At 49.0% G+C, this 20,125-nt stretch overlaps 1 protein-coding gene across 1 annotated transcript in view; it reads left to right on the forward strand.

Moving 5' to 3' along the window:
• Positions 1-20,125, forward strand: part of LOC140346739 (uncharacterized) — a 116,533-nt gene that overhangs the window by 93,635 nt on the left and 2,773 nt on the right. Inside the window, exons 24-26 of the mRNA XM_072432923.1 lie at positions 13,603-13,623; positions 18,236-18,274; positions 18,726-18,777. Coding sequence (XP_072289024.1) covers positions 13,603-13,623; positions 18,236-18,274; positions 18,726-18,777 — 112 coding nt within the window. The remainder of the gene's footprint in view (positions 1-13,602; positions 13,624-18,235; positions 18,275-18,725; positions 18,778-20,125) is intronic.

Below are 20,125 nucleotides of genomic sequence, written 5' to 3' on the forward strand. Positions count from 1 at the left end.
CTAATGTGACCGTGACACTGTGTCCACTCTAATGTGACCGTGACACTGTGTCCACACTAATGTGACCGTGACACTGTGTCCACTCTAATGTAACCGTGACACTGTGTCCACACTAATGTGACCGTGACACTGTGTCCACTCTAATGTGACCGTGACACTGTTTCCACACTAATATGACGAAACACTGTGACCACTCTAATGTGTCCCAGAAACTGTGTCCCCACTAATGTGACCGTGACACTTTGTCCACACTAATGTGACCGTGACACTGTGTCCACACTAATGTGACCGTGAGACTGTATCCACACTAATGTGACCGTGACACTGTGTCCACACTAATGTGACCATGACACTGTGTCCACACTAATGTGACCGTGAGACTATGCACCGTGACAATGTGTCCACACTAATGTGACCGTGACACTGTGTCCACACTAATTTGACCGTGAGACTGTGTCCACGCTAATGTGACCGTGACACTGTGTCCACGCTAATGTGGCCGTGACAATGTGTCCAGACTAATGTGACCGTGACACTGTGTCCACACTAATGTGACCGTGACACTGTGTCCACACTAATGTGACCATGACACTGTGTCCACACTAAAGTGACCGTGACACTGTGTCCACACTAATGTGACCGTGACACTGTGTCCACACTAATGTGACCGTGAGACTGTGTCCACACTAATGTGACCGTGACACTGTGTCCACACTAATGTGACCTTGACACTGTGTCCACACTAATGTGACCGTGAGACTGTGTCCACATTAATCACACTAATGTGACCGTGACACTGTGTCCACACTAATGTGACCGTGACACTGTGTCCACACTAATGTGACCGTGACACTGTGTCCACACTAAAGTGACCGTGACACTGTGTCCACACTAATGTGACCGTGACACTGTGTCCACACTAATGTGACCGTGAGACTGTGTCCACACTAATGTGACCGTGACACTGTGTCCACACTAATGTGACCTTGACACTGTGTCCACACTAATGTGACCGTGAGACTGTGTCCACACTAATCACACTAATGTGACCGTGAGACTGTGTCCACACTAATGTGACCGTGACACTGTGTCCACACTAATGTGGCCGTGACAATGTGTCCAGACTAATGTGACCGTGACACTGTGTCCACACTAATGTGACCGTGACACTGTGTCCACACTAATGTGACCGTGACACTGTGTCCACACTAAAGTGACCGTGACACTGTGTCCACACTAATGTGACCGTGACACTGTGTCCACACTAATGTGACCGTGAGACTGTGTCCACACTAATGTGACCGTGACACTGTGTCCACACTAATGTGACCTTGACACTGTGTCCACACTAATGTGACCGTGAGACTGTGTCCACACTAATCACACTAATGTGACCGTGAGACTGTGTCCACACTAATTTGACCGTGAGACTGTGTCCACGCTAATGTGACCGTGACACTGTGTCCACGCTAATGTGGCCGTGACAATGTGTCCAGACTAATGTGACCGTGACACTGTGTCCACACTAATGTGACCGTGACACTGTGTCCACACTAATGTGACCGTGACACTGTGTCCAATGTGACCGTGAGACTGTGTCCACACTAATGTGACCGTGACACTGTGTCCACACTAATGTGACCTTGACACTGTGTCCACACTAATGTGACCGTGAGACTGTGTCCACACTAATCACACTAATGTGACCGTGAGACTGTGTCCACACTAATGTGACCGTGACACTGTGTCCACACTAATGTGACCGTGACACTGTGTCCACACTAATGTGACCGTGACACTGTGTCCACACTAATGTGACCGTGACACTGTGTCCACACTAAAGTGACCGTGACACTGTGTCCACACTAATGTGACCGTGACACTGTGTCCACACTAATGTGACCGTGAGACTGTGTCCACACTAATGTGACCGTGACACTGTGTCCACACTAATGAGACCTTGACACTGTGTCCACACTAATGTGACCGTGAGACTGTGTCCACACTAATCACACTAATGTGACCGTGAGACTGTGTCCACACTAATGTGACCGTGACACTGTGTCCACACTAATGTGACCTTGACACTGTGTCCACGCTAATGTGACCGTGAGACTGTGCACCGTGACACTGTGTCCACACTGATGTGTCCACACTAATGTGACCGTGACACTGTGTCCACACTAATGTGTCCACACTAAAGTGACCGTGACACTGTGTCCACGCTAATGTGACCGTGAGACTTTTCCACACTAATGTGACCGTGAAACTGTGTCCACTCTAATGTGACCGTGACACTCTGTCCACACTAATGTGACCGTGAGACTATGCACGGTGACACTGTGTCCACACTAATGTGACCGTGACACTGTGTCCACGCTGATGTGACCGTGACACTGTGTCCACGCTAATGTGACCGTGAGACTGTGTCCACACTAATGTGACCGTGACAATGTGGCCACACTAATGTGACCTTGACACTGTGTCCACACTAATGTGACTATGACACTGTGTCCACACTAATGTGACCGTGACACTGTGTCCACACTAATGTGACCGTGAGACTATGCACTGTGACACTGTGTCCACACTAATGTGACCGTGACACTGTGTCCACACTAATGTGACCGTGACACTGTGTCCACGCTAATGTGACCGTGACAATGTGTCCACACTAATGTGAACGTGACACTGTGTCCACACTAATGTGACCGTGACATTGTGTCCACTCTAATGTGACCGTGACACTGTGTCCACTCTAATGTGACCGTGACACTGTGTCCACAATAAGGTGACCGTGACACTGTGTCCACTCTAATGTGACCGTGACACTGTGTCCACACTAATGTGACCGTGACACTGTATCCACACTAATGTGACCGTGAGACTGTGTCCACACTAATGTGACCTTGACACTGTGTCCAAACTAATGTGACCGTGAGACTGTATCCACACTAATGTGACCGTGAGACTGTGCACCGTGACACTGTGTCCACACTAATGTGACCGTGACACTGTCCACACTAATGTGACCGTGAGACTGTATCCACACTAATGTGACCGTGAGACTGTATCCACACTAATGTGACCGTGACACTGTGTCCACACTAATGTGACCGTGACACTGTGTCCACACTAATGTGACCATGACACTGTGTCCACACTAATGTGACCGTGAGACTATGCACCGTGACAATGTGTCCACACTAATGTGACCGTGACACTGTGTCCACACTAATTTGACCGTGAGACTGTGTCCACGCTAATGTGACCGTGACACTGTGTCCACGCTAATGTGGCCGTGACAATGTGTCCAGACTAATGTGACCGTGACACTGTGTCCACACTAATGTGACCGTGACACTGTGTCCACACTAATGTGACCGTGACACTGTGTCCACACTAAAGTGACCGTGACACTGTGTCCACACTAATGTGACCGTGAGACTGTGTCCACACTAATGTGACCGTGACACTGTGTCCACACTAATGTGACCTTGACACTGTGTCCACACTAATGTGACCGTGAGACTGTGTCCACACTAATCACACTAATGTGACCGTGAGACTGTGTCCACACTAATGTGACCGTGACACTGTGTCCACACTAATGTGACCTTGACACTGTTTCCACGCTAATGTGACCGTGAGACTGTGCACCGTGACACTGTGTCCACACTGATGTGTCCACACTAATGTGACCGTGACACTGTGTCCACACTAATGTGTCCACACTAATGTGTCCACACTAAAGTGACCGTGACACTGTGTCCACGCTAATGTGACCGTGAGACTTTTCCACACTAATGTGACCGTGACACTGTGTCCACACTAATGTGACCGTGACACTGTGTCCACGCTAATGTGACCGTGATACTTTTCCACACTAATTTGACTGTGACACTGTGTCCACACTAATGTGACCGTGACACTCTGTCCACACTAATGTGACCGTGAGACTATGCACCGTGACACTGTGTCCACACTAATGTGACCGTGACACTGTGTCCACGCTAATGTGACCGTGACACTGTGTCCACGCTAATGTGACTGTGCCACTGTGTCCACGCTAATGTGACCGTGACAATGTGTCCACACTAATGTGACCTTGACACTGTGTCCACACTAATGTGACCGTGACACTGTGTCCACACTAAAGTGACCGTGACACTGTGTCCACACTAATGTGACCGTGATACTGTGTCCACACTAATGTGACGTGACACTGTCTCCACACTAAAGTGACCTTGACACTGTGTCCACACTAATGTGACCGTGACACTGTGTCCACACTAATGTGACCGTGACACTGTGTCCATACTAATATGACCGTGACACTGTGTCCACACTAATGTGACCGTGACACTGTGTCCACACTAATGTGACCGTGAGACTGTGCACCGTGACACTCTGTCCACACTAATGTGACCGTGACACTGTGTCCACAATAATGTGACCGTGAGACTGTATCCACACTAATGTGACTATGACACTGTGTCCACACTAATGTGACCGTGACACTGTGTCCACACTAATGTGACCGTGAGACTATGCACTGTGACACTGTGTCCACACTAATGTGACCGTGACACTGTGTCCACACTAATGTGACAGTGACACTGTGTCCACGCTAATGTGACCGTGACAATGTGTCCACACTAATGTGACCGTGACACTGTGTCCACACTAATGTGACCGTGACATTGTGTCCACTCTAATGTGACCGTGACACTGTGTCCACTCTAATGTGACCGTGACACTGTGTCCACACTAATGTGACCTTGACACTGTGTCCACACTAATGTGACCGTGAGACTGTGTCCACACTAATCACACTAATGTGACCGTGAGACTGTGTCCACACTAATTTGACCGTGAGACTGTGTCCACGCTAATGTGACCGTGACACTGTGTCCACGCTAATGTGGCCGTGACAATGTGTCCAGACTAATGTGACCGTGACACTGTGTCCACACTAATGTGACCGTGACACTGTGTCCACACTAATGTGACCGTGACACTGTGTCCAATGTGACCGTGAGACTGTGTCCACACTAATGTGACCGTGACACTGTGTCCACACTAATGTGACCTTGACACTGTGTCCACACTAATGTGACCGTGAGACTGTGTCCACACTTATCACACTAATGTGACCGTGAGACTGTGTCCACACTAATGTGACCGTGACACTGTGTCCACACTAATGTGACCGTGACACTGTGTCCACACTAATGTGACCGTGACACTGTGTCCACACTAATGTGACCGTGACACTGTGTCCACACTAAAGTGACCGTGACACTATGTCCACACTAATGTGACCGTGACACTGTGTCCACACTAATGTGACCGTGAGACTGTGTCCACACTAATGTGACCATGACACTGTGTCCACACTAATGAGACCTTGACACTGTGTCCACACTAATGTGACCGTGAGACTGTGTCCACACTAATCACACTAATGTGACCGTGAGACTGTGTCCACACTAATGTGACCGTGACACTGTGTCCACACTAATGTGACCTTGACACTGTGTCCACGCTAATGTGACCGTGAGACTGTGCACCGTGACACTGTGTCCACACTGATGTGTCCACACTAATGTGACCGTGACACTGTGTCCACACTAATGTGTCCACACTAAAGTGACCGTGACACTGTGTCCACGCTAATGTGACCGTGAGACTTTTCCACACTAATGTGACCGTGAAACTGTGTCCACTCTAATGTGACCGTGACACTCTGTCCACACTAATGTGACCGTGAGACTATGCACGGTGACACTGTGTCCACACTAATGTGACCGTGACACTGTGTCCACGCTGATGTGACCGTGACACTGTGTCCACGCTAATGTGACCGTGAGACTGTGTCCACACTAATGTGACCGTGACAATGTGGCCACACTAATGTGACCTTGACACTGTGTCCACACTAATGTGACTATGACACTGTGTCCACACTAATGTGACCGTGACACTGTGTCCACACTAATGTGACCGTGAGACTATGCACTGTGACACTGTGTCCACACTAATGTGACCGTGACACTGTGTCCACACTAATGTGACCGTGACACTGTGTCCACGCTAATGTGACCGTGACAATGTGTCCACACTAATGTGAACGTGACACTGTGTCCACACTAATGTGACCGTGACATTGTGTCCACTCTAATGTGACCGTGACACTGTGTCCACTCTAATGTGACCGTGACACTGTGTCCACAATAAGGTGACCGTGACACTGTGTCCACTCTAATGTGACCGTGACACTGTGTCCACACTAATGTGACCGTGACACTGTATCCACACTAATGTGACCGTGAGACTGTGTCCACACTAATGTGACCTTGACACTGTGTCCACACTAATGTGACTATGACACTGTGTCCACACTAATGTGACCGTGACACTGTGTCCACACTAATGTGACCGTGAGACTATGCACTGTGACACTGTGTCCACACTAATGTGACCGTGACACTGTGTCCACACTAATGTGACCGTGACACTGTGTCCACGCTAATGTGACCGTGACAATGTGTCCACACTAATGTGAACGTGACACTGTGTCCACACTAATGTGACCGTGACATTGTGTCCACTCTAATGTGACCGTGACACTGTGTCCACTCTAATGTGACCGTGACACTGTGTCCACAATAAGGTGACCGTGACACTGTGTCCACTCTAATGTGACCGTGACACTGTGTCCACACTAATGTGACCGTGACACTGTATCCACACTAATGTGACCGTGAGACTGTGTCCACACTAATGTGACCTTGACACTGTGTCCACTCTAATGTGACCGTGAGACTGTATCCACACTAATGTGACCGTGAGACTGTGCACCGTGACACTGTGTCCACACTAATGTGACCGTGACACTGTCCACACTAATGTGACCGTGAGACTGTATCCACACTAATGTGACCGTGAGACTGTATCCACACTAATGTGACCGTGACACTGTGTCCACACTAATGTGACCGTGACACTGTGTCCACACTAATGTGACCGTGAGACTGTGCACCGTGACACTGTGTCCACTCTAATATGACCGTGACACTGTGTCCACACTAATGTGACCGTGACACGGTGTCCACACTAATGTGACCGTGACACTGTGTCCACACTAATGTGACCGTGACACTGTGTCCACTCTAATGTGACCGTGACACTGTGTCCACACTAATGTGACCGTGACACTGTGTCCACACTAATGTGACCGTGACACTGTGTCCACTCTAATGTAACCGTGACCATGTGTCCACACTAATGTGACCGTGACACTGTGTCCACTCTAATGTGACCGTGACACTGTGTCCACACTAATATGACGAAACACTGTGACCACTCTAATGTGTCCCAGAAACTGTGTCCCCACTAATGTGACCATGAGACTGTGTCCACACTAATGTGACCGTGAGACTGTGTCCACACTAATGTGACCGTGACACTGTGTCCACACTAATGTAACCTCAAGACTGTGCACCGTGACACTTTTTCCACACTAATGTGACCGTGACACTGTGTCCACACTAATGTGACCGTGAGACTGTATCCACACTAATGTGACCGTGACACTGTGTCCACACTAATGTGACCATGACACTGTGTCCACACTAATGTGACCGTGAGACTATGCACCGTGACAATGTGTCCACACTAATGTGACCGTGACACTGTGTCCACACTAATTTGACCGTGAGACTGTGTCCACGCTAATGTGACCGTGACACTGTGTCCACGCTAATGTGGCCGTGACAATGTGTCCAGACTAATGTGACCGTGACACTGTGTCCACACTAATGTGACCGTGACACTGTGTCCACACTAATGTGACCGTGACACTGTGTCCACACTAAAGTGACCGTGACACTGTGTCCACACTAATGTGACCGTGAGACTGTGTCCACACTAATGTGACCGTGACACTGTGTCCACACTAATGTGACCTTGACACTGTGTCCACACTAATGTGACCGTGAGACTGTGTCCACACTAATCACACTAATGTGACCGTGAGACTGTGTCCACACTAATGTGACCGTGACACTGTGTCCACACTAATGTGACCTTGACACTGTTTCCACGCTAATGTGACCGTGAGACTGTGCACCGTGACACTGTGTCCACACTGATGTGTCCACACTAATGTGACCGTGACACTGTGTCCACACTAATGTGTCCACACTAATGTGTCCACACTAAAGTGACCGTGACACTGTGTCCACGCTAATGTGACCGTGAGACTTTTCCACACTAATGTGACCGTGACACTGTGTCCACACTAATGTGACCGTGACACTGTGTCCACGCTAATGTGACCGTGAGACTTTTCCACACTAATTTGACTGTGACACTGTGTCCACACTAATGTGACCGTGACACTCTGTCCACACTAATGTGACCGTGAGACTATGCACCGTGACACTGTGTCCACACTAATGTGACCGTGACACTGTGTCCACGCTAATTTGACCGTGACACTGTGTCCACGCTAATGTGACTGTGCCACTGTGTCCACGCTAATGTGACCGTGACAATGTGTCCACACTAATGTGACCTTGACACTGTGTCCACACTAATGTGACCGTGACACTGTGTCCACACTAAAGTGACCGTGACACTGTGTCCACACTAATGTGACCGTGATACTGTGTCCACACTAATGTGACGTGACACTGTCTCCACACTAAAGTGACCTTGACACTGTGTCCACACTAATGTGACCGTGACACTGTGTCCACACTAATGTGACCGTGACACTGTGTCCATACTAATATGACCGTGACACTGTGTCCACACTAATGTGACCGTGACACTGTGTCCACACTAATGTGACCGTGAGACTGTGCACCGTGACACTCTGTCCACACTAATGTGACCGTGACACTGTGTCCACAATAATGTGACCGTGAGACTGTATCCACACTAATGTGACTATGACACTGTGTCCACACTAATGTGACCGTGACACTGTGTCCACACTAATGTGACCGTGAGACTATGCACTGTGACACTGTGTCCACACTAATGTGACCGTGACACTGTGTCCACACTAATGTGACAGTGACACTGTGTCCACGCTAATGTGACCGTGACAATGTGTCCACACTAATGTGACCGTGACACTGTGTCCACACTAATGTGACCGTGACATTGTATCCACTCTAATGTGACCGTGACACTGTGTCCACTCTAATGTGACCGTGACACTGTGTCCACTCTAATGTGACCGTGACACTGTGTCCACACTAATGTGACCGTGACACTGTATCCACACTAATGTGACCGTGAGACTGTGTCCACACTAATGTGACCTTGACACTGTGTCCACTCTAATGTGACCGTGAGACTGTATCCACACTAATGTGACCGTGAGACTGTGCACCGTGACACTGTGTCCACACTAATGTGACCGTGACACTGTCCACACTAATGTGACCGTGAGACTGTATCCACACTAATGTGACCGTGAGACTGTATCCACACTAATGTGACCGTGACACTGTGTCCACACTAATGTGACCGTGACACTGTGTCCACACTAATGTGACCGTGAGACTGTGCACCGTGACACTGTGTCCACTCTAATATGACCGTGACACTGTGTCCACACTAATGTGACCGTGACACGGTGTCCACACTAATGTGACCGTGACACTGTGTCCACACTAATGTGACCGTGACACTGTGTCCACTCTAATGTGACCGTGACACTGTGTCCACACTAATGTGACCGTGACACTGTGTCCACACTAATGTGACCGTGACACTGTGTCCACTCTAATGTAACCGTGACCATGTGTCCACACTAATGTGACCGTGACACTGTGTCCACTCTAATGTGACCGTGACACTGTGTCCACACTAATATGACGAAACACTGTGACCACTCTAATGTGTCCCAGAAACTGTGTCCCCACTAATGTGACCGTGAGACTGTGTCCACACTAATGTGACCGTGAGACTGTGTCCACACTAATGTGACCGTGACACTGTGTCCACACTAATGTAACCTCAAGACTGTGCACCGTGACACTTTGTCCACACTAATGTGACCGTGACACTGTGTCCACACTAATGTGACCGTGAGACTGTATCCACACTAATGTGACCGTGACACTGTGTCCACACTAATGTGACCATGACACTGTGTCCACACTAATGTGACCGTGAGACTATGCACCGTGACAATGTGTCCACACTAATGTGACCATGACACTGTGTCCACACTAATTTGACCGTGAGACTGTGTCCACGCTAATGTGACCGTGACAATGTGTCCACGCTAATGTGGCTGTGACAATGTGTCCAGACTAATGTGACCGTGACACTGTGTCCACACTAATGTGACCGTGACACTGTGTCCACACTAAAGTGACCGTGACACTGTGTCCACACTAATGTGACCGTGACACTGTGTCCACACTAATGTGACCGTGAGACTGTGTCCACACTAATGTGACCGTGACACTGTGTCCACACTAATGTGACCTTGACACTGTGTCCACACTAATGTGACCGTGAGACTGTGTCCACACTAATCACACTAATGTGACCGTGAGACTGTGTCCACACTAATGTGACCGTGACACTGTGTCCACACTAATGTGACCTTGACACTGTTTCCACGCTAATGTGACCGTGAGACTGTGCACCGTGACACTGTGTCCACACTGATGTGTCCACACTAATGTGACCGTGACACTGTGTCCACACTAATGTGTCCACACTAATGTGTCCACACTAAAGTGACCGTGACACTGTGTCCACGCTAATGTGACCGTGAGACTTTTCCACACTAATGTGACCGTGACACTGTGTCCACACTAATGTGACCGTGACACTGTGTCCACGCTAATGTGACCGTGAGACTTTTCCACACTAATTTGACTGTGACACTGTGTCCACACTAATGTGACCGTGACACTCTGTCCACACTAATGTGACCGTGACACTGTGTCCACACTAATGTGACCGTGACACTGTGTCCACGCTAATGTGACCGTGACACTGTGTCCACGCTAATGTGACCGTGACACTGTGTCCACGCTAATGTGACTGTGACAATGTGTCCACACTAATGTGACCTTGACACTGTGTCCACACTAATGTGATTGTGCCACTGTGTCCACACTAATGTGACCGTGACAATGTGTCCACACTAATGTGACCTTGACACTGTGTCCACACTAATGTGACCGTGACACTGTGTCCACACTAAAGTGACCGTGACACTGTGTCCACACTAATGTGACCGTGATACTGTGTCCACACTAATGTGACCGTGACACTGTCTCCACACTAATGTGACCTTGACACTGTGTCCACACTAATGTGACCGTGACACTGTGTCCACACTAATGTGACCGTGACACTGTGTCCACTCTAATTTGACCGTGACACTGTGTCCACTCTAATTTGACCGTGACACTGTGTCCATACTAATATGACCGTGACACTGTGTCCACACTAATGTGACCGTGACACTGTGTCCACACTAATGTGACCGTGAGACTATGCACTGTGACACTGTGTCCACACTAATGTGACCGTGACACTGTATCCACACTAATGTGACCGTGAGACTGTGTCCACGCTAATGTGACCGTGTCACTGTGTCCACGCTAATGTGACCGTGACAATGTGTCCACACTAATGTGACCGTGACACTGTGTACACACTAATATGACCGTGACACTGTGTCCACACTAAAGTGACCTTGACACTGTGTCCACACTAATGTGACCGTGACACTGTGTCCACACTAATGTGACCGTGAGACTGTGTCCACACTAATGTCACCGTGACACTGTGTCCACACTAATGTGACCGTGACACTGTGTCCACACTAATGTTACCGTGAGACTGTGTCCACACTAATGTGACCGTGACACTGTGTCCACTCTAATGTGACCGTGACACTGTGTCCACTCTAATGTGACCGTGACACTGTGTCCACAATAAGGTGACCGTGACACTGTGTCCACTCTAATGTGACCGTGACACTGTGTCCACACTAATGTGACCGTGACACTGTATCCACACTAATGTGACCTTGACACTGTGTCCACTCTAATGTGACCGTGACACTGTGTCCACACTAATGTGACCGTGAGACTGTGCACCGTGACACTGTGTCCACACTAATGTGACCGTGACACTGTGTCCACACTAATGTGACCGTGACACTGTCCACACTAATGTGACCGTGAGACTGTATCCACACTAATGTGACCGTGAGACTGTATCCACACTAATGTGACCGTGACACTGTGTCCACACTAATGTGACCGTGAGACTGTGCACCGTGACACTGTGTCCACTCTAATATGACCGTGACACTGTGTCCACACTAATGTGACCGTGACACTGTGTCCACACTAATGTGACCGTGAGACTGTGTCCACACTAATGTGACCGTGAGACTGTGTCGACGCTAATGTGACCGTGACACTGTGTCCACGCTAATGTTTCCGTGACACTGTGTCCACGCTAATGTGACCGTGACACTGTGTCCACACTAATGTGACCGTGACACTGTGTCCACACTAATGTGACCGTGACACTGTGTCCACACTAATGTAACCGTGACACTTTGTCCACGCTAATGTGACCGTGACACTGTGTCCACGCTAATGTGACCGTGACAATGTGTCCACACTAATATGACGAAACACTGTGACCACTCTAATGTGACCGTGACACTGCGTCCACTCTAATGTGACAGTGACACTGTGTCCACAATAATGTGACCGTGACACTGTGTCCACACTAATGTGTGGACAGTCTCACGGTCACATCAGGGTCACATCATCTCTCGACAAATTTCTGTCTCTTCTGAGCTCGTCTTTCTCGGTGGTCATTTGTGTGCTGTAACTGAAGGAACTCGCTAAACATACCGGCGCATCAACCACGCATGTGCAGCCAGGGAAACGTGCTGCTGGGGACGAGGCTGCAGGTGTGCAGTAGGATGAAAGGGATGATTGACATGTGGGAGGACTGATCGACTGTCCACGCCACGAGGAAATGAGACTCAGATTTGGCGCCAAAAAAATCTCTATTATTCCTTTAAAACTGAAGCTGTTCCTGAACCCTTTGGACTACTTACTGTGCTGGACCTTTGGTGACTTGTTCTTCAGTAGTTTTGGACTCTAATGTCAGTTTTACTCTTATCACCAGTAGAAACTAGCTCTGCACAGAGGTGTGTGGGCTGATTTACACTAGCTTTAGCATTTATTGACCATTTTCTTTAATAAGCTGAAGGTAAATTCACTAAAAATGAGTTTTAGGGACTTGTAATAAAGCTTCAGGTGGAATCCATATAAAAGTCCAGTTCATTTTAGGGTCATTGTTTACTTGACCCTGATGCTTCCCAGAATGATTGATTTGACTGGAAATAAGTGTGTTACAGCTTTATTTGTACGTACAGCAGCTCAGGCAGCGTGAGAGTTTTCTTTTATAAGATGGGGACAAAATGGAATAAAGAAAGAAAAAGTCCAGCGTCCCATGCGTGGGACATAACCCTGTCCCAGCTCTAATGTGAGTACAGTCTGTTCTGAAGCCTCTCTCTGTGTGCAGCTCACAGCCGAGGAGGAGAAGGTAGGTTTGCTCCTCCACTTCCTGTGGCGGCTCCTGTGTGCTCCTTCTGTGCTCCTTCTGTGCTCCCTCTGTGCTCCTGTGTGCTCCTTCTGTGCTCCTTCTGTGCTCCTTCTGTGCTCCTCCTGTGCTCCTTCTGTGCTCCTTCTGTGCTCCCTCTGTGCTTCTGTGTGCTCCTTCTGTGCTCCTTCTGTGCTCCTTCTGTGCTCCTTCTGTGCTCCCTCTGTGCTCCTGTGTGCTCCTTCTGTGCTCCTTCTGGGCTCCCTCTGTGCTCCTTCTGGGCTCCTGTGTGCTCCTTCTGTGCTCCTTCTGTGCTCCTGTGCGCTCCTTCTGTGCTCCTTCTGGGCTCCTGTGTGCTCCTTCTGTGCTCCTTCTGGGCTCCTTATGTGCTCCTGTGCTCCTTCTGTGCTCCTTCTGGGCTCCTTCTGTGCTCCTGTGTGCTCCTTCTGTGCTCCTTCTGGGCTCCGTCTGTGCTCCTTATGTGCTCCTGTGTGCTCCTTCTGTGCTCCTGTGTGCTCCTTCTGTGCTCCTTCTGGGCTCCTTCTGTGCTCCTTCTGGGCTCCGTCTGTGCTCCTTATGTGCTCCTGTGTGCTCCTTCTGTGCTCCTGTGTGCTCCTTCTGTGCCCTGAGCTCCCTGAGCTCTTCTGAGGTTGTGCCCTTGTGCCCTGAGCTCTTCTGTGGTTGTGCTCTTGTGCCCTGCACTCTTATGTGGTTGTGTTCTTTTGCCCTTGTACCCTTTTGCACTTGTGCCCTTGTGTCCTTGTGCCCTGAGCTCTTCTGTGGTTGTGTCCTTGTGCCCTGAGCTCTTCTGTGGTTGTGTCCTTGTGCCCTGCGCTCTTTTGTGGTTGTGTCCTTTTGCCCTAGTGCCCTGCGCTCTTATGTGGTTTTGTTCTTGTGCCCTTGTGTCCTTGTGCCCTTGTGCGCTGAGCTCTTCTGTGGTTGTGTCCTTGTGCCCTAGTGCCCTGCGCTCTTATGTGGTTTTGTTCTTGTGCCCTTGTGTCCTTGTGCCCTTGTGCGCTGAGCTCTTCTGTGGTTGTGTCCTTGTGCCCTTGTGTCCTTGTGTCCTTGTGCCCTTGTGCCCTGAGCTCTTCTGAGGTTGTGTCCTTGTGCCTTGAGCTCTTCTGTGGTTGTGTCCTTTTGCCCTAGTGCCCTTGTGTCTTTGTGCCCTGCGCTCATATGTGGTTTTGTTCTTGTGCCCTTATGCCCTTGTGTCCTTGTGCCCTGAGCTCTTCTGTGGTTGTGTCCTTGTGCCCTGAGCTCTTCTGTGGTTGTGTCCTTGTGCCCTTGTGCCCTGCGCTCTTATATGATTGTGTTCTTGTGCCCTTGTGTCTTTGTGCCCTCGTTTCCTTGTGCCCTGAGCTCTTCTGTGGTTGTTTCCTTGTTCCCTTGTGCCCTGCGCTCTTTTGTGGTTGTGCCCTTGTGCCCTTGTGTCCTGGTGCCCTGAGCTCTTCTGTGGTTGTGTCCTTGTGTCCTGAGCTCTTCTGTGGTTGTGCCCTTGTGGCCTTGTGCCCTGCGCTCTTTTGTGGTTGTGTCCTTGTGCCCTCGTGCCCTTGTGCCCTTGTGCCCTTGTGCCTTGTGCCCTTGTGCCTTGTGCCCTTGTGCCCTGAGCTCCTCTGTGGTTGTGTCCTTGTGTCCTGAGCTCTTCTGTGGTTGTGCCCTTGTGCCCTTGTGCCCTTGTGCCCTTGTGCCCTTGTGCCCTTACCTGGAGATGGTGATGATCTGCTGATGTTGTGACGCAGGAGGAGGAGGAGGAGGAGGAGGAGGAGGAGGAGGAGGAGGAGGAGGAGGAGGACGCAGAGGAGAATGAGGAGGAGGTGGGTCTAATTGGCTTTATGTCACAAATGAGTCCACAGTCTGTCCTCGTAGTCTCAGTACCTCAGTGTTAGTAGTTACACAGTAGTAGTAGTAGTTACACAGTAGTACTTACACAGTAGTAGTAGTAGTAGTAGTAGTAGTAGTAGTAGTAGTAGTAGTAGTAGTAGTAGTAGTAGTAGTAGTAGTAGTAGTAGTAGTAGTAGTAGTAGTAGTAGTAGTAGTAGTAGTAGTATTTACAGACTAGTACTTACACAGTAGTAGTCACACAGTAGTAGTATTTACAGACTAGTACTTACACAGTAGTAGTATTTACAGACTAGTACTTACACAGTAGTAGTATTTACAGACTAGTACTTACACAGTAGTAGTATTTACAGACTAGTACTTACACAGTAGTAGTATTTACAGACTAGTACTTACACAGTAGTAGTCACACAGTAGTACTTACACAGTAGTAGTCACACAGTAGTACTTACACAGTAGTAGTTACACAGTAGTACTTACACAGTAGTAGCATTTACACACTAGTACTTACACAGTAGTAGTTACACAGTAGTAGTCACACAGTAGTACTTACACAGTAGTAGCATTTACACACTAGTACTTACACGGTAGTAGTTACACAGTAGTAGTCACACAGTAGTACTTACACAGTAGTACTTACACAGTAGTAGTTACACACTAGTACTTACACAGTAGTAGTCACACAATAGTATTGTAGAAAAAGCTTCAGTTGTTTCATCTGGACTTAGTTAGAAAAATTAGACGTTTCGATTCTCATCCAAGAGTCATTGTCAATAAGAGAATTTAGGTCGAGAACTCCGATATTAATACTGTTCTGTGGTAAGCCCCGCCCATTGGGAGGAGCCTGAGAGTGAAGAGGAAAGAGTTGTTTGTTACAACAGAAACTTACCCTCTCTGTGTCTACTGAGCCTCTTCAGACCTTTAATGGGCTATTAGAATCCTCTTTGTCTTTGTGAGACCCTGGCTCAACCACCCTGAGGACCTGATTAGCATCTAAATGTCCTGGTCCTGGTCCTCTACCTCTCCAGGGGTTCAGTATACCATTATAGATACCAGGAAGATTGAATCTTAGCCCTCCATTTTCTGTTTAAAGGTTTTTCTTTTTTTTAACAAAAATAGCTTCCTTGACTCCTCTTTCAAACCATCTTTTCTCCTGCTTAAAACCTTCACCTCACCGTCTTCAAACGAGTGATTAGAGGCTTCAAGATGGAGATGCACGGCACTCTGAGGTCCTGAACTAGTATTTCTTCTGTGCTGATAGAGCCTCTTGTGTAGAGGCTGTTTTGTCTCACCTATGTAACGTTCTTTACAACTTTCTTCACTGCATTGGATCGAATAAACTACATTGCTCTGTTTTTGAGTCGGCAACTTGTCCTTAGGGTGAACCAGTTTTTGTCTTAAAGTGTTTCCTGGTTTAAAATAAACAGGGACTTCGTGTTGTCTAAAAATTCTCTGCAGTTTTTTCAGACAGTCCAGACACATAAGGGATAGAAACACCCTTCCTTCTCTGTTCAGTTTCCCTTTTGTATTGCTTCTTGGTACTCTTCACTCTCAGGCTCCTCCCAATGGGCGGGTCTTACCACAGAACAGTATTAATATCGGAGTTCTCGATCTAAATTCTGTTATTGACAATGACTCTTGGATGAGAGTCGAAACGTCTAATTTTTCTAACTGAGTCCAGATGAAACAACTGAAGCTTTTTCTACTATGGAACACGCCTGAACGAATGAGGGATTACACCGACATACTACACAGTAGTAGTAGTAGTTGTTGTTACACAGTAGTAGTTACACAGTAGTAGTCACACAGTAGTAGTTACACAGTAGTACTTACACAGTAGTACTTACACAGTAGTAGTTGCACAGTAGTAGTTACACAGTAGTAGTCACACAGTAGTAGTTACACAGTAGTACTTACACAGTAGTAGTCACACAGTAGTAGTTACACAGTAGTACTTACACAGTAGTAGTTACACAATAGTAATTACACAGTAGTAGTAGTAGTAGTAGTGTGTGTGTGTGTGAGTGTGTGTGTGCAGGTGTGTGTGTGTGCAGGTGTGTGTGTGAGTGTGTGTGTGTGTGCAGGTGTGTGTGTGTGCGTATGTGCGGGTGTGTGCGTGTGTGTGTGTGCAAATTGTGTGTGTGTGTGTGTGCAGGTGTGTGTATGTGTGTGTGCGGGTGTGTGCAGGTGTGTGTGTGTGTGTGTGCAGGTGTGTGTATGTGTGTGTGCGGGTGTGTGCAGGTGTGTGTGTGTGTGCAGGTGTGTGTGTGTGTGAGTGTTTGTGAGTGTGTGTGTGTGTGTGGTTGCAGGTGTGTGTGTGTTTGTGTTTGTTTGTGTGTGTGTGTGTGTGTGTGTGTGGTTGCAGGTGTGTGTGTGTGTGTGTGTGTGGTTGCAGGTGTGTGTGTGTGTGTGTGGTTGCAGGTGTGTGTGTGTGTGGTTGCAGGTGTGTGTGTGTGTGTGTGGTTGCAGGTGTGTGTGTGTGTGGTTGCAGGTGTGTGTGTGTGTGTGTGTGTGTGTGGTTGCAGGTGTGTGTGTGTGTGGTTGCAGGTGTGTGTGTGTGTGTGTGGTTGCAGGTGTGTGTGTGTGTGGTTGCAGGTGTGTGTGTGTGTGTGTGGTTGCAGGTGTGTGTGTGTGTGGTTGCAGGTGTGTGTGTGTGTGTGTGTACTCTGACTAAAACCATGTGACTACAGTATTTTGGCTCATATACTTCATATGTATTTGTACATTTTGCACATGATCGTGTGATTACTCCAAACTCTGTGGGTTTATTCTGCAGCCCGGTAGTGATCAGCAAGAGGACGGGGACAAGGACATGGTACGTCCCCTCCAGCCTCCGGTGTCTCATAAAAGTCCCCTCCAGTGTTTTGTAAATGTCCCCTCGAGTTTCTTTTAAATGTCCCTCCAGTGGTTCGTAGACGTCTCTCCAGTGGCTTGTAAATGTCCCCTCCAGTGTCTTATAAACGTCCCCTCCAGTGTTTCGTAAACGTCTCTCCAGTGGCTTGTAAATGTCCCCTCCAGTGTCTTATAAACGTCCCCTTCAGTGTTTCGTAAACATCCCCTCCAGTGTCTTTTAAACATCCCCTCCAGTGTCTTTTAAACGTCCCCTCCCGTGTCTTTTAAACATCCCCTCCAGTGTCTTTTAAACATCCCCTCCAGTGTCTTTTAAACGTCCCCTCCAGTGTCTTATAAACGTTCCTTTCCCTCTCGCGTGTCTCTTGTCTGTTTGTCTGACGGCAGATTTTTTTGTCTGTCTCATCCTGTCGCAGAGTGACTCAGACTCGGAGGACTCAGAGGTGAGCGAGGTGGAGGTGTTTAGGTGTAGAGGGAGGTGGAAGTGTTTAGGTGTAGAGGGAGGTGGAGGCGTTTAGGTGTAGAGGGAGGTGGAGGTGTTAAGGTATAGAGGGAGGTGGAGGTGTTTAGGTGTAGAGGGAGGTGGAGGGGTTTAGAGGGAGGTGGGGGGGTTTAGAGGGACGTGGAGGGGTTTAGAGGGAGGTGGAGGTGTTTAGATGTAGAGGGAGGTGGAGGTGTTTAGGTGTAGAGGGAGGTGGAGGCGTTCAGGTGTAGTGGGAGGTGGAGGTGTTCAGGTGTAGAGGCAGGTGGAGGTGTTTAGGTGTAGAGGGAGGTGGAGGTGTTCAGGTGTGGAGGGAGGTGGATGTGTTCAGGTGTAGAGGGAGGTTGAGGTGTTTAGGTGTAGAGGGAGGTGGAGGTGTTTCGGTGTAGAGGGAGGTGGAGGTGTTTAGGTGTAGAGGGAGGTGTTTAGGTGTAGAGGGAGGTGGAGGGGTTTAGAGGGAGGTGGAGGGGTTTAGAGGGAGGTGGAGGTGTTTAGATGTAGAGGGAGGTGGAGGTGTTTAGGTGTAGAGGGAGGTGGAGGCGATCAGGTTTAGTGGGAGGTGGAGGTGTTCAGGTGTAGAGGCAGGTGGAGGTGTTTAGGTGTAGAGGGAGGTGGAGGTGTTCAGGTGTAGAGGGAGGTGGATGTGTTCAGGTGTAGAGGGAGGTGGAGGTGTTTCGGTGTAGAGGGAGGTGGAGGTGTTTAGGTGTAGAGGGAGGTGTTTAGGTGTAGAGGGAGGTGGAGGTGTTCAGGTGTAGAGGGAAGTGGAGGAGTTCAGGTGTAGAGGGAGGTGGAGGTGTTCAGGTGTAGAGGGAGGTGGGGGTGTTCAGGTGTAGAGGGAGGTGGAGGTGTTTAGATGTAGAGGGAGGTGGAGGTGTTCAGGTGTAGAGGGAGATGGAGGCTTTCAGGTGTAGAGGAAGGTGGGGGTGTTCAGGTGTAGAGGGAGGTGGAGGTGTAGAGGGAGGTGTTCAGGTGTATGGGGAGGTGGAGGTGTAGAGGGAGGTGGAGGTGTTCAGGTGTAGAGGGAGGTGGAGGTGTTCAGGTGTAGAGGGAGGTGGAGGTGTTTAGGTGTAGAGGGAGGTGGAGGTGTTTAGGTGTAGAGGGAGGTGGAGGTGTTTAGGTGTAGAGGGAGGTGTTTAGGTGTAGAGGGAGGTGGAGGTGTTTCGGTGTAGAGGGAGGTGGAGGTGTTTAGGTGTAGAGGGAGGTGTTTAGGTGTAGAGGGAGGTGGAGGTGTTCAGGTGTAGAGGGAAGTGGAGGAGTTCAAGTGTAGAGGGAGGTGGAGGTGTTCAGGTGTAGAGGGAGGTGGGGGTGTTCAGGTGTAGAGGGAGGTGGAGGTGT

This window comes from Eucyclogobius newberryi, unplaced genomic scaffold (assembly GCF_026437365.1).
Source record: "Eucyclogobius newberryi isolate DKJ021-1_F unplaced genomic scaffold, fEucNew1.0.hap1 SCAF_6, whole genome shotgun sequence".
In the NCBI taxonomy this organism is placed as follows: domain Eukaryota; kingdom Metazoa; phylum Chordata; class Actinopteri; order Gobiiformes; family Gobiidae; genus Eucyclogobius; species Eucyclogobius newberryi.